At 42.1% G+C, this 16,188-nt stretch overlaps 1 protein-coding gene across 1 annotated transcript; it reads right to left on the bottom strand.

The window, feature by feature from the left end:
* Window positions 1-1,176: 1,176 nt before the first annotated feature.
* med27 (mediator complex subunit 27) lies at window positions 1,177-7,900 on the bottom strand. Its single transcript, XM_079161528.1, has 8 exons — window positions 7,691-7,900; window positions 6,942-7,086; window positions 3,942-4,072; window positions 2,156-2,249; window positions 1,854-1,961; window positions 1,726-1,767; window positions 1,567-1,644; window positions 1,177-1,397 (listed from the first exon to the last, which is right to left on the bottom strand). Exons 1-8 carry the CDS (start codon window positions 7,891-7,893, stop codon window positions 1,263-1,265), a joined length of 936 nt encoding a protein of 311 aa, XP_079017654.1. The 5' UTR covers window positions 7,894-7,900; the 3' UTR covers window positions 1,177-1,262.
* Between the last annotated feature and the right edge of the window lie 8,288 nt (window positions 7,901-16,188).

Here is a 16,188-nt window from a genome sequence, read left to right as displayed (position 1 = left end):
CAATCAAATATTAAATAAAGTGCACAAACAAACAGATAACAGTATTATAAACAAGAGAGATGTGAGTGTGGTGTAAAAGTGTTGAGTGTATTTAAATAAGAACCTAAGAAGGGATGTGCCGGGGACTGACAGAGTCAGTGGTCCTGGTCTTTGTTCATGAATCCGACTGAAGAAACTGTATATGTGGCGGGAGGTCTTGGTCGTCTTGTTCCTGATGGAGGTCTTGGTCCTGATGGAGGTCTTGGTCCTGATGGACCTCAGCCTCCTGCCAGGTGGAAGGGGCTCCAACAGTTTGTGTCCAGGGTGAGAGGGGTCGGCTGCAGTCTTTCCTGCTCGCTTCAGGGTTCTTGAAGCGAACAAGTCCTGGAGGGACGGCAGACTGCAGCCAATCACCCTCTCCTCCACCCCCCCCCCCCCCCACACACACACACACACACACACACACACACACACACACACACACACACACACACGGTCCTGGATATGATGGAGCCCAGGAAGCAGAAGGACTCCACAGCGTCCACGGGGGAGTCACCCAGGGTGATAGGGGGGGGGGGGAGTCACACGGGGTGATGGGGGGGGGGGGGGGGGGGGGGGGTCACCCAGGGTGATGGGGGGGGGGGGGGGGGGGGGGAGTCACACGGGGTGATGGGGGGGGGGGGGGAGTCACCCAGGGTGATAGGGGGGGGGGGGGTCACACGGGGTGGTGGGGGGGAAATCCACAACCATCTCAACTGTCTTTAGAGCGTTGAGCTCTAAGTTGTTCAGACCACCAGATGTTCAGTCTCCTGTAGACGGACTTCAGGCAGCTGCTCACAGTATTTCCTTAAATATGAGCTGCAGGAGACACGATGTGAAGTTCATACTGAATCATCAGCACAAAGACTGTTTGTTCTCTGGATACAAATACATTGCTGTGAATTAATTGTGGTTCATTTATATTTAATATTGTATAAAATAGAAAAAAGAAATCAGCTGCAATTCAGCAGCATCTTAATAAAATCATGTTTTTTATGGTTATAAAAAATAAATGATCCATTCGAGTCCAGTCAGTATGCATAACAAGGTATTAATAATTATTATAATAATAATAATAATAATAATAATAATAATAATAATAATAATAAGTGAAAGTTTGAATTAAGATCATACTTGAAAATATGAAAAATACACAACTGTAAAAACATTATAATCCAACTTTATTCAAACTTGTTTGTACAAAAAGAATTTAGTCCGTAAACAAATAAACAGGAAGTGATTCTTCACATGCGACAGGTGTCGTGAAATGCCTCCAGGGTCCTAAAGTCCCTCCATGTTGGAGGAAGTCCGTCCTGCAGGAAACGACCACAGCGCTGACAGGAAGACTGGAAGAGTTTAATGTAGCTCCGCAACCAGGTCTACAGAGAGACAGACAGGTAGAGTTTAATGTAGCTCTACAGACAGGTGGAGAGACAGACAGGTAGAGTTTAATGTAGCTCTACAGACAGGTGGAGAGACAGACAGGTAGAGTTTAATGACAGATGTTTCACCATAAAGGACCTGACCACAGACAGGTAGATGTCTCACCATAAAGGACCGGACCACCACGTCGGGCATCTGAGGCAGCTGGTAGTGTAGCAGGGCGGTGGAGGCGTGGTCAGTTACCTAGCAACAACACAACCAGTCAGAGCGCTGCACACTCAGTTTAGGTGTTCAGGAGTTCAGGTGAGAATGGGGGACTCTTACCTTTTGGAACACCTGGTACTGAGACTTAGTCCAGATGTCCAGCTAAGGAAGACAGACAGGTGAATATGGAGACAGACAGGTATCCGGGGTTACCTGTCAGGTAAATTTGACCTTTGACCTTGTCCCACCTTTCCATCCTCATTGTAAACATTTTCGTTGAATCCTCGTACGACGGTTCTATCAATGAACAGGGAACGCATGACGACGATCGCCTTCAACACCTTCCCCAGGGTCACCTGAGAGGGAGACACACCTGTTACCTGGTCTGACAACACCTGTTACCTGGTCTGTTACCTGGTCTGACAACACCTGTTACCTGGTCTGTTACCTGGTCTGACAACACCTGTTACCTGGTCTGTTACCTGGTCTGACAACACCTGTTACCCTGGTCTGAAACACACCTGTAGAGAGGGTTCAAATAATGTAATACCAGCAGTACAGCAGACGTCCCGTTGGGTCTGAACAGCTCGATGGTCATATCAGGAAACATCCTGCCGATCCGAGAGATGACATCATCCACATACCTGTACACCGAGGAACAGAGTATTACAGTACTGTAACAGAAAGTATTACAATACTGTAACAGGAAGTATTACAGTACTGTAACAGGAAGTATTACAGTACTGTAACAGGAAGTATTACAGTATTGTAACAGAAAGTATTACAGAATTTTACATTTAATAGATCCAGATCCCAACAGGTAGATGACAGAGATGATTCAAGTCTTTTTTACTCTTTATATCACTGTTCATAACACAGATAACACTGTTCATAACACTGTTCATAACAGATTATAACAGATTATAACACTGTTACTGTATAACACTGTTTATAACAGATTATAACAATGTTACTGTATAACACTGTTTATAACAGATTATAACACTGTTACTGTATAACACTGTTTATAACAGATTATAACAGATTATAACAATGTTACTGTATAACACTGTTTATAACAGATTATAACACTGTTACTGTATAACACTGTTTATAACAGATTATAACACTGTTACTGTATAACACTGTTTATAACAGATTATAACACTGTTACTGTATAACACTGTTTATAACAGATTATAACACTGTTACTGTTTAACACTGTTTATAACAGATTATAACACTGTTACTGTATAACACTTTATAACAGATTATAACAGATTATAACACTGTTACTGTATAACACTGTTTATAACAGATTATAACAGATTATAACACTGTTACTGTATAACACTGTTTATAACAGATTATAACAGATTATAACAATGTTACTGTATAACACTGTTTATAACAGATTATAACACTGTTACTGTATAACACTGTTTATAACAGATTATAACACTGTTACTGTATAACACTGTTTATAACACTGTTACTGTATAACACTGTTTATAACAGATTATAACACTGTTACTGTATAACACTGTTTATAACAGATTATAACACTGTTACTGTATAACACTGTTTATAACAGATTATAACACTGTTACTGTATAACACTGTTCATAACAGATTATAACACTGTTACTGTATAACACTGTTTATAACAGATTATAACAGATTATAACAATGTTACTGTATAACACTGTTTATAACAGATTATAACACTGTTACTGTATAACACTGTTTATAACAGATTATAACACTGTTACTGTATAACACTGTTTATAACAGATTATAACACTGTTACTGTATAACACTGTTTATAACAGATTATAACACTGTTACTGTTTAACACTGTTTATAACAGATTATAACACTGTTACTGTATAACACTGTTTATAACAGATTATAACAGATTATAACACTGTTACTGTATAACACTGTTTATAACAGATTATAACAGATTATAACACTGTTACTGTATAACACTGTTTATAACAGATTATAACAATGTTACTGTATAACACTGTTTATAACAGATTATAACACTGTTACTGTATAACACTGTTTATAACAGATTATAACACTGTTACTGTATAACACTGTTTATAACAGATTATAACACTGTTACTGTATAACACTGTTTATAACAGATTATAACACTGTTACTGTATAACACTGTTTATAACAGATTATAACACTGTTACTGTATAACACTGTTTATAACAGATTATAACAGATTATAACACTGTTACTGTATAACACTGTTTATAACAGATTATAACACAGATTATAACCATTTATAACAATGCATGCATCGCTGTAGTACTCACTGAGGAGGTAGTACCAGAGTACTGGGTTGGACTTTGGGTCGTCTCTTGGCTGACGCTCCCATTTGATTGGCCGATCGTTTGAGTGATTGTTGATTCAACAAACTGGAGGCCAATCCAGCGTGGTACTGCAACTACACACACACATATACATAAATACAAACAGATACACAAATATCACCATCATCATGTACTGTCTGTGAGATCAAAGAGTTTTGACTAACTGTGTGTGCTTCATTTAGACAATATTATCAGAAAACATTCATTATCTTGCAGATGATACTCAATTATATCCATCGATCAAGATGAAACCAACCAGCTCACTAAACTTCAAGCATTAAGGACATAAAAACCTGATGAGCTGCAACTTCCTCATGTTAAACTCAGACAAAATGATTCTATTCGTCCCAGAACACCTCCGACATCAGTGACCTCATGATAGAGTTTCTCTAGATGTTGTTGCTCTGCATCCAGCAGCACCGTAAAGAATCTGTTCCCTTTGATCAGGATTTGTCCTTTAACTCTCAGATAAAACCCTTCTTCACCTACAACACATGCTGTCTCAAAGCCATGCAGAGACATGAGTTCATGCTTTAGTTACCTCCAGACTAGATTACTGTGACTCCTTATTATCAGGCTGCTCTAATAAATCTCTGAAATCTCTCCGGTTGATCCAGAACGCTGCAGCTCGTGTACCAACAAGAACTAAGAAAAGAGATCATGTTACTGCTGGATCAGCTTCTCTGCACCGGCTCCCTGTAACATCTAGAAGATCATTTAAAACCCTTTTACTCACCTACAAAGCCCTGATTGATCAGACGCCATCATATCTTAAAGAGCTCATAGAACCATATTATCCTACTAGAGAGCTGCGCTCCCTGAATTCAGGGATACTTGTGGTTCCCAGAGTCTTCAAAAGTAGAACAAGAACCAGAACCTTCAGTTTTTAAGCTCCTCTTCTGTGGAACCAGCTTCCAGTATCAGTCTGTGGGGCAGAAACCCTCACATTTAAGAGTAGGCTTAAGACTTTCCTCTTTGATAACTCTTATAGTTAGAGCCGACTCAGGTTTATAGTTAGAGCCGACTCGGGCTCATAGTTAGAGCCGACTCGGGTTTATAGTTAGAGCCGACTCGGGCTCATAGTTAGAGCCGACTCGGGCTCATAGTTAGAGCCGACTCGGGCTCATAGTTAGAGCCGACTCGGGTTTATAGTTAGAGCCGACTCAGGTTTATAGTTAGAGCCGACTCGGGCTCATAGTTAGAGCCGACTCAGGTTTATAGTTAGAGCCGACTCGGGCTCATAGTTAGAGCCGACTCGGGCTCATAGTTAGAGCCGACTCGGGTTCATAGTTAGAGCCGACTCGGGTTTATAGTTAGAGCCGACTCGGGTTTATAGTTAGAGCCGACTCGGGTTCATAGTTAGAGCCGACTCGGGTTCATAGTTAGAGCCGACTCGGGTTCATAGTTAGAGCCGACTCGGGTTCATAGTTAGAGCCGACTCAGGTTTATAGTTAGAGCCGACTCGGGTTTATAGTTAGAGCCGACTCGGGTTTATAGTTAGAGCCGACTCGGGTTTATAGTTAGAGCCGACTCGGGTTCATAGTTAGAGCCGACTCGGGTTCATAGTTAGAGCCGACTCGGGTTCATAGTTAGAGCCGACTCGGGCTCATAGTTAGAGCCGACTCGGGCTCATAGTTAGAGCCGACTCGGGCTCATAGTTAGAGCCGACTCGGGCTCATAGTTAGAGCCGACTCGGGTTTATAGTTAGAGCCGACTCGGGTTCATAGTTAGAGCCGACTCGGGCTCATAGTTAGAGCTGACTCGGGCTCATAGTTAGAGCCGACTCGGGCTCATAGTTAGAGCCGACTCGGGCTCATAGTTAGAGCCGACTCGGGCTCATAGTTAGAGCCGACTCGGGTTTATAGTTAGAGCCGACTCGGGTTCATAGTTAGAGCCGGCTCGGGCTCATAGTTAGAGCTGACTCGGGTTTATAGTTAGAGCCGACTCGGGTTCATAGTTAGAGCCGACTCGGGCTCATAGTTAGAGCCGACTCGGGCTCATAGTTAGAGCCGACTCGGGCTCATAGTTAGAGCCGACTCGGGCTCATAGTTAGAGCCGACTCGGGTTTATAGTTAGAGCCGACTCGGGTTCATAGTTAGAGCCGACTCGGGTTCATAGTTAGAGCCGGCTCGGGCTCATAGTTAGAGCTGACTCGGGCTCATAGTTAGGCCCGGCTCAGGTTGGCCTTGGACCAGCCCTAGTTATGCTGCTATAGAACTAGACTATTAGAGGACTTCCTCGGACACTGAGCTCCTCCCTCCTTCTGTATGAATTCATGGACCATTACTAACTTTGTTTTCTCTCCTTACAGGTTTCAAGGGATCCTGGTTCTATGTGGACCGTGGTCCTGCTGACACATTAGTCACATTACTATTACTGATACCATTACTTATTTTATGATCATTGTTCTGCTATATCCACTGCTGCTGTTACTTATCGTAGTCTTATGTTTCTTCCTACTCTCATAGGAATACTTTCTGTCACTGAATGTGTTGGAACGCTGTTGTTCATTCTGTACATCGATCACACTTCATCTCATACAGGAAACAGGAAGTGAGGCCTCACAGTGTGAGTCTGTAGTGCGTTTCTTACAGTCACAATAACGAATCAAATGTAAGATTAAGAAGCTATCGGTTCAATGAAGATATCAGCAGAGAGTCTGCCAACGAGTGCATTTGATGTTTTGCTGTTAAAACTAAAGAAATAAAGCGAGATAGCGATGTTAATAAAAAGTGTTCCCATCTGTCACTCAAAACCGTAAAATGATCCAAACCTTGAGTTTTATGATTAGTTTCATAATTATTAAAGAGTAACTTACCAAACATTATTTCTGTTTTATAGGATTAATAATGATAATAATAATAGTTCTTCAGGTTTACAATCATCTGCATAACATGTGAAGAGTACAGGTGAGCTAACACATTAGCATGCTAGCTTGTTTACCTTGTTGGACCACTTGTAGGCTTGTAGCAGCTGAGAGTATAACGGGGTTTTGTCCTGAACCGGATCCAGACTGAGAAGACCGCTGTTATGGAGAGGATGAGACTCTGAGGGGCGACCCACCAGACCACTGAGACGCTCCAACTCACTGAGAGACAGACAGGTGGAGGCAGAGAGACAGGTGGAGGCAGAGAGACAGACAGGTGGAGGCAGAGAGGCAGACAGGTGGAGGCAGAGAGACAGACAGGTGGAGGCAGAGAGACAGGCGGAGGCAGAGAGACAGACAGGTGGAGGCAGAGAGACAGACAGGTGGAGGCAGAGAGGCAGACAGGTGGAGGCAGAGAGACAGACAGGTGGAGGCAGAGAGACAGACAGGTGGAGGCAGAGAGAGAACAGTTGGAACCAGAGAAAAACAACTACAAAGACTTTCAATTTGTTTTTACTGAGTCTATACTATTTAAAATAACTATATATTTAAATGTATTCTGGCGGGACTATGACTGAGTCTATCTGGTGTCTGTTTAACCCGGGTTACAGTCTGCTGTCTAACCCGGGTCACAGTCTGGTGTCTAACCCGGGTCACAGTCTGCTGTCTGTCTAAGTCTGGTGTCTAACCCGGGTCACAGTCTGGTGTCTAACCCGGGTCACAGTCTGCTGTCTCACCCGGGTCACAGTCTGGTGTCTAACCCGGGTCACAGTCTGCTGTCTGTCTAAGTCTGGTGTCTAACCCGGGTCTGGTGTGGAAGACTCACTTCAGGTCTCTGTTGACCGCCTGCAGGTGGTCCTGGAACTCGGATATAAAGTTCTTCTCTCGGCCCTCCAGCGTCTCCCGGTTCTTCATGCCGTCCTTCAGGGACTCGAATACGCGGCTCACGCTGGAGCGGAGCGCCTGGATGCCGCTGATCGCGTGAGAGAAAGCGTCCAGATTCACACCGACGTTCACCACGTCCGCCATCTTTTCTGTGTTTGCTGCCGCTGGCGCTCAGATACGACGTCACAGGTTCTTCCTCTCAGTTTTTTTCGTCAACGCTAAATGACGTCAGAGTTTAACGTCTGGATTTATTTGAATATTAAATAACATTTAGTTTGTAACATAATACATATAATAATTATCTTCATATAGGTTTGAGAAATAGATTCTAAAAGGTTTGATTTGTTATTTCTGATTTCATTCAAAATGATTTAAGGAAGCATATAGTTTAGTTATAGGTTTAAATATTTAAATATTAGCAGGTAAATCACATGAAGCCACTACTATCAGACCTCATACTTCGTTCAGTCCTTTTTATGAACACTAGTTTTCTGATATTATTTATTGGTGTTTCAGTGAATAAGAGTTTTCAATAAAAAATAACCTGCTGGTCAAATAACTCTTTAGATTCATATTTACTCTTTAGATTCATATTTACTCTTTAGATTCATATTTACTCTTTAGATTCATATTTACTCTTTAGATTCATATTAAATCTATAGATTCATCTTAACTCTTTAGATTCATATTAACTCTTTAGATTCATATTAACTCTTTAGATTCATATTTACTCTTTAGATTCATATTTACTCTTTAGATTCATATTAACTCTTTAGATTCATATTAAATCTTTAGATTCATCTTAACTCTTTAGATTCATATTAACTCTTTAGATTCATATTAACTCTTTAGATTCATATTTACTCTAGATTCATATTAAATCTATAGATTCATCTTAACTCTTTAGATTCATATTAACTCTTTAGATTCATATTAAATCTTTAGATTCATATTAAATCTTTAGATTCATATTTACTCTTTAGATTCATATTAACTCTTTAGATTCATATTAACTCTTTAGATTCATCTTAACTCTTTAGATTCATATTAACTCTTTAGATTCATATTAACTCTTTAGATTCATCTTAACTCTTTAGATTCATATTAACTCTTTAGATTCATATTAACTCTTTAGATTCATATTAACTCTTTAGATTCATATTTACTCTTTAGATTCATATTAACTCTTTAGATTCATATTTACTCTTTAGATTCATATTAACTCTTTAGATTCATATTAACTCTTTAGATTCATCTTAACTCTTTAGATTCATATTAACTCTTTAGATTCATATTTACTCTTTAGATTCATATTAACTCTTTAGATTCATATTTACTCTTTAGATTCATATTTACTCTTTAGATTCATCTTAACTCTTTAGATTCATATTAACTCTTTAGATTCATATTAACTCTTTAGATTCATATTTACTCTTTAGATTCATATTTACTCTTTAGATTCATATTAACTCTTTAGATTCATATTTACTCTTTAGATTCATATTAACTCTTTAGATTCATCTTAACTCTTTAGATTCATATTAACTCTTTAGATTCATATTTACTCTTTAGATTCATATTAACTCTTTAGATTCATATTAACTCTTTAGATTCATATTTACTCTTTAGATTCATATTAACTCTTTAGATTCATCTTAACTCTTTAGATTCATATTAACTCTTTAGATTCATCTTAACTCTTTAGATTCATATTAACTCTTTAGATTCATATTTACTCTTTAGATTCATATTAACTCTTTAGATTCATCTTAACTCTTTAGATTCATATAGTGAAATACAGGAAGAGAAAACATTCATAACAAAAGCTGAAAAAACAACTAACTAAAAAAATCTGATCAAGTAACGTAAATATGAACTATTATTACCGTCTGAACTCTTTAATGCTTCGTATTAATAACCAGCTTCAGAGCCTCCAATGTCCACCCACCAACCAGGAGCCCACTACCCCAGACTATCACTAGCATCCTGCTGTGAGACCACACCAAACCTCAAACTAACAGAGAGACAGAGACAGAGAGACACAGAGAGACAGAGAGACACAGAGAGACACAGAGAGACACAGAGAGACACACAGAGAGACACAGAGAGATTTTTTAGATTTTTAGAAACCTTTATTTACTTAAAACAATATGAACGAACAAAAACATTGTTGTCATGGCAATAATTAAAACAAATCAAAAAAAATAAAATAAAAACAGTTTCTCTTCACATTGTATTAAAAGGAGCGTTAAAAACTAGTTTGTCTCCAGACACACAACATATTATCTCGTTGTAGCACCATGTTTCATTAACATCCTGCATGTTGTTCATCCTGTTAAAGAACCTGAAATCAACCCAGATTCTGGCTTTGACCCGTGAGATGAAGACAGGAAGAGCTTCCTGTCCTGCTCGGTCCTCTACTCGGTTCTTCCTGCTTGTATAAATAGATAGTTTAGCCAACTACGTGGTTCAACAGCTTCCATTTAGAGGAGTTCATTTTTTTTGTAGCAGAATCAGAATCAGAACCGTTTATTGTATTTATATGTATTTTTCAGATACAAGGAATTTTTCATGGTGGGTGGTGCATAACATTAAACAATAACATTAAACAATAGTAATAAACAAACAACAATCAACAGTGCAAGAGATAGAAACATATTACAATTTACAATAGAATTTAAAAGAATATAAAATAAAGTGCACAACAACAGATAACAGGACTGTAAACAAGTGTAATGTAAGTGTAATGTAAAAGTGACAAGTGTATTAGAATATGTTCTTTAACAGGATGAACAACATGCATGATGTTCAGCTCCCACCTGAGGTTCTGGATATGATGGAGCCCAGGAAGAGGAAGGACTCCACCGCGTCGACGGGGGAGTCACACAGGGTGATGGGGGGGGGAGAGTCACACAGGGTGATGGGGGGGGGGGGGAGTCACACAGGGTGATGGGGGGGGGGGGGGGGGAGTCACACAGGGTGATGGGGGCTGGTGGGGCTCCGTTCTTCCTGAAATCCACAATCATCTCCACCGTCTTTAGAGCGTTGAGCTCTAGGTTGTTCAAACTGCACCAGGTCACCAGATGATCAGTCTCCCACCTGTAGGGGGACTCATCCCCACCAGAGATGAGTCCAATGAGGGTGGTGTCATCCGCGAACTTCAGGAGCTTGACGGACTGGTGACTGGAGGTGCAGCTGGCGTAGGTTCCTGGGGAGTCCAGATGCTGGAGGATGAAGTGAAGGGCCATGTTGACTGCATCATCGACAGACCTGTTGGCTCTGTAGGAGAACTGCAGGGGGTCCAGGAGTGGGTCGGTGAGGGTTTTTAGGTGGGACAGGACCAGGTGTTTAAAAGACTTCATGACCACAGAGGTCAGGGCGACGGGCCTGTAGTCATTAGGTCCTGTGGTCCTGGTTTTTTGGGGACGGGGATGATGGTGGAGGCTTTGAAGCAGGCTGGAACGTGGCATGTCTCCAGGGAGGCGTTGAAGATGTCTGTGAACACCGGAGACAGCTGATCAGCACAATGCTTCAGGGTGGAGGGGAGACGGAGTCTGGGCCGGCTGCTTTGCGGGGTTTTTGTTTTTTTCTAGACTCCTAGAATGAAGGTGGTCCTGGACCAGGTCTCACCAAACCCTTTAAAAACATCCTGCAGTGTGTTAAAAAGGTTACAGAGTCTGTCACAATAATAAAAACATTGGAAGCGGTCTCTACTGTTTCACAGAATGGACATTGGCTACAAACAGTGGGATTAATAACAGAAATAAAAGCGTTAACGGCAATAGCACCGTGTAAGACCCTCCGCTGTAGACCTCCAGTTCTCTTTTTAACAGGTTTGTATAAAACCCTCCAACCTGGTTTCACACCAACGTCCATGTCCAGTTTCTGTCTCCACACAGTGTCGGCTCTCTGGTTCAGTTTGTTTCTGTTGAGCACTTTTCCCTGTCACTGTGTGGACGCTCTGTTTCACTGAGTGATGGTCCTGAGACCCCGTTCAGCTCTGGAATAAATCCTAGATCTGGAAATAGATCTGTGGAGTCAGGAGCTTCTCTCCTCCGTCGTACTCCTGCAGCCTCTCGACCTCGTCCTCCGTCAGTCTCTCCACCCACCTGCTCAGGATCCTCCTGCTCTGCCGGATGGATTTCAGCCCGAGTAGAGAAGCCACTGCAGGTGCGTCTCTCAGTCCAGGACCAGCTACACCCACCAGTGACCTCAGGGTGGTGGTTCCAGAGGAGCACAGCATGCTGCTGAGACCTGGTGTTGTGCCGTCCTGGAAGTCCATCCTGGCTCCGTTCACCAAGCAGCCAGTGTAGTGAGCACGTGGGCTCCGGTCTCTTTACCTTTAAAACAGTTCAATAAATAGAAACTCAATTAACTCCATCATTGTTCAGCTCTTTCTTTCTTTATCTTTATCTTTACTCCTCTGTCTTTACTGCTCATGTGTGATCTGGCAGAGTTTGAGAGCTTCTCTTTGTCAGAGAAGTATTCCTCCACTTTAACTCCTTTTACATTTTTACTCCTCAGCAGATAATCCTTTATTTCCTCCACACAGTAGCCTTCAGAGCTCTTACAGCTGCCAGCCCGGTGTTCAGAGGACTCACTGTCAGCAGCAGAGTCCTCCTCCAGACTGGACTCAGAGTCCTCCTCCAGTCTGGACTCAGAGTCCTCCTCCAGTCTGGACTCAGAGTCCTCCTCCAGTCTGGACTCAGAGTCCTCCTCCAGACTGGACTCAGAGTCCTCCTCCAGTCTGGACTCAGACTCTGCTGCTCCTCTACTTCCTTTCGTTGCCACTTTCTTTGCCTGTGAGCTTACACTGTTTCCTTCCGTTTTCCTCTTCAGCTGAGGAGCTTTGAGCTGCTCCTCGTCTCCCTCCATGTTCACCTCACTGCCTGTCTCCACCTGTCCTCCAGTACTCTCCCTCACCTCCTGTCCCCCACTTGTCCCCTCCTCCATCACCTCCTGTCCCCCACTTGTCCCCTCCTCCCTCACATCCTGTCACCCACTTGTCCCCTCCTCCCTCACCTCCTGTCACCCACTTGTCCCCTCCTCCCTCACATCCTGTCACCCACTTGTCCCCTCCTCCCTCACCTCCTGTCCCCCACTTGTCCCCTCCTCCCTCACATCCTGTCACCCACTTGTCCCCTCCTCCCTCACCTCCTGTCCCCCACTTGTCCCCTCCTCCCTCACATCCTGTCACCCACTTGTCCCCTCCTCCCTCACCTCCTGTCCCCCACTTGTCCCCTCCTCCCTCACATCCTGTCCCCCACTTGTCCCCTCCTCCCTCACCTCCTGTCCCCCACTTGTCCCCTCTGCCCTCCTCAGTACCTTTCTGGTTCTGGTCTTTATGAGAACCGTCTTTCTCAGGACAAGCTCTCCTCTGATGTCCCTCTTTTCCACAACTGAAACATTTAAAGTTATCAGACGTCCTCTACTCTGTTTGAATACTAGGTTGAGCTCCTTGCTCCTGTTGTTAAGGATCATGAAGTCTCCTGTGAGACTCCACGATCATACACAACATGAACTAGTGAAGAAAAAGATCGGAAAGTAGCTGTTAATCGCTCTCAAACACGCTCCGTAAGCTCCGCACGCCTTCCACTCAGAGAGAGAGAGAGAGACAGAGAGAGAGAGAGAGAGAGAGACAGAGAGAGAGAGAGAGAGAGAGAGAGAGACAGAGAGAGAGAGAGAGAGAGAGACAGAGAGAGAGAGAGAGAGAGAGAGAGAGAGAGAGACAGGTAGAGAGAGAGAGAGAGAGAGAGTCAGTTGAGCTCTGAGAGGTTTACCAGTGAAGAAGAGGGGGAGGGAGGAAGAGCAGCAAGAGATTAAGAGGAAAAGGCAAAAGACGAAAAACTGAGAAGAGAAAGAAGAAGAAGACCAGACGGAGGAGTAGAGAGTACGAGGACGTTTTATGAACCCTTTAATCAAGAATCACCCTGAAGAGACTGTCAAGGAAGACATCCAGGAGAGACAGACAGGTGGAGAGAGAGACACGAGACTAACAGGTAAGACATGCAAGACAGACAGGTGGAGAGAGAGAGACAGACGGGTGGAGAGAGAGAGACAGACGGGTGGATAGAGAGAGACAGACGGGTGGAGAGAGAGACAGACGGGTGGAGAGAGAGAGACAGACGGGTGGATAGAGAGAGACAGACGGGTGGAGAGAGAGACAGACGGGTGGAGAGAGAGACAGACGGGTGGAGAGAGAGAGACAGACAGGTAGAGAGAGAGACAGACGGGTGGAGAGAGAGAGACAGACAGGTAGAGAGAGAGACAGACGGGTGGAGAGAGAGACAGACGGGAGTCTGATGAATATTTATTGAATGTGTTCATAAAGAAGTTTCTCCAGTGAGCGTTTATCATTATAGTTATTCATTTTAACATTATTATGAGTTTATTATTAAACTATAACGTTGTAACAATCATGAAACAGGACATTGACAGTTGATCACAGTAAACATGGATCAAGGCTGCTCGTATATTTATACCACGTACACAACAGAGTCACCGGCAATCTACGACACAGAAGCCTAACACACGAGCTGCCTTCATACAGCATACTAAGTATCTGGACACTTTAACAATGCGTTCTAGTACAAAGGTCACTTTTATAATCGGAGGACGCCGTGAAGTTCTGACGCCGTCTACAGCTTCATGTATCCTTACGAGCAGTGCTGAGTGTTCTTTTGGACTAAAAGCTGTGGAGCCTCTTGGACCCGAAGACGCCCAAAAGGTCTCCGGTCTGTTCCAAATGTCGTAGAATGGAGTTTTCATACAAAAATGTTATTAATGCTTCATACATGCTATATACCAAATTAACAAAGAGATTATGTTCAACACTATCCTGCAAGCCAGTGTACACACTCCAAACACAACTCTACACAAACTCAAATAAGCAACTCAAAGAATGTCCACAATATCACTCTTTGTTCGCCATGGCTGAGCCGACCACACACTCCGGTAGGCGCTAATAAGAAGAAGCTAAATGCTAACACGGAAAACCGAAATAGCAGAAAACACGCCAATAACACACTGAATCCAAAGATATCTTCACTATTTATCTACGTGAAACCACCACAGAGCTGTGAGCAAACAAGCACCAGAACAACACACCAGCTTCACCGCTAATATTTCATAAACTCCTTACCTTTGTGCTGTTCTGATGTAAACAAAGGCATATTTCCGGGTCCTACTGTTCTATCAACATCCTGTGACGGCTCTGAACTGTTTCCTGAAGACATTGGGATCAATCTAACTTAGGGAAACTAACATCTGACCTATTTCAGTTTGGGCCAATGGGTTTGACCCATGGGGGCGGATCACGGTTTTACATTATTTTATTGGCTTAAAATTCTGTCAAACAACTCAAAGATCGTATCATACATTCCTCACACTCTTCCGGGTTAAAATCTTATGTCACATGCGCAAATCGGCCAATCACAGGCTGTGTTAGGTTCAAATACATCACGTAAAACTGAAATTCAGACGAAAATGAGCCATGTTTTACAGGTTATTATAGGGCCCAGGCTCTCAAAATGATGCCAAACTGCTGTATTAGATAGATTGAACACTATTAGTGATAAAAGAAGTGAAATATATAGTTATATAGTATATAAAAGTACAATAAAACAGCTATACGTGCTGCTTCCAAAATCAGAATTGACGTTGGCTGACCTCAGCTGACCTTGATTTCTCTATCAAAGCCAATTTTTTTTTTTAAAGGACTGTTGACATGTTGTGATATGATTTGGGAGAGTTTAGGCTTCTGCATCATTTCAAATCAATAAAAGTGCTTTTTAGGCAAAGAAAAGAAGGCGAACCTGAACATTTTCAATTTGAGCTGTGTGTAACATTCGTCCAGCATTTACCAGCATACCAACATATACAATGATATGTACACATCTTAACAAAGCTCACATTTATTTGTGTTATTATACCATTTAAATTAATCAAATAGACCTTGTAGTTAGCGAGATAAGCCCCTTTGAGTAAGGGTAGGACATTTTAGAGCACAGGGCTAAAAATAGGCTTCGGGTTCAAGAGTGTCAGAGGACGTTCACACAACGAGGATCTTTGTAAGCACACATTATCATTAGGCATTTAGGTTTTGACTCTAACATTATTATTATTAGTTTTGTATTATTAGTACTTTATTATTATTATCAGTTGAATATTATTGGTTAAATATTACTAGTACTTTTTTGTTATTATTATTGGTTTAGTTTGTGGTTATTTAGGGTTAAATATTATTTTTAGTTTTATATTATTAGTTGTTTTGTGTTTAAAGGACAGGTGCAGAATCAGGTGGAGGATCAGAGGCGGAGGATCAGACTGGAGGATTATGGTGGAGGATCAGATGGAGGATCAGGTGGAGGATCAGGGTGGAGAATCTGAGGTGGAGGATCAGGGTGGAGGATCAGAGGCGGAGGATCAGGGTGGAGGATC

This window comes from Pholis gunnellus, assembly GCF_910591455.1.
Source record: "Pholis gunnellus genome assembly, chromosome: 6".
Lineage (NCBI taxonomy): Eukaryota > Metazoa > Chordata > Actinopteri > Perciformes > Pholidae > Pholis > Pholis gunnellus.
This window is presented reverse-complemented; position numbering and strand designations above follow the sequence as displayed.

Bases quoted from the DNA above. Each gene is read 5' to 3' on its own strand.
- med27 (XM_079161528.1), bottom strand. From the start codon at position 7,893: ATGGCGGACGTGGTGAACGTCGGTGTGAATCTGGACGCTTTCTCTCAC. The intron at 7,087-7,690 runs GTGAGTCTTCCA...TCTGTCTCTCAG, and splicing joins GCGGTCAACAGAGACCTGAA to TGAGTTGGAGCGTCTCAGTG. The intron at 1,645-1,725 runs GTAAGAGTCCCC...TGTTGTTGCTAG, and splicing joins AGTACCAGGTGTTCCAAAAG to GTAACTGACCACGCCTCCAC.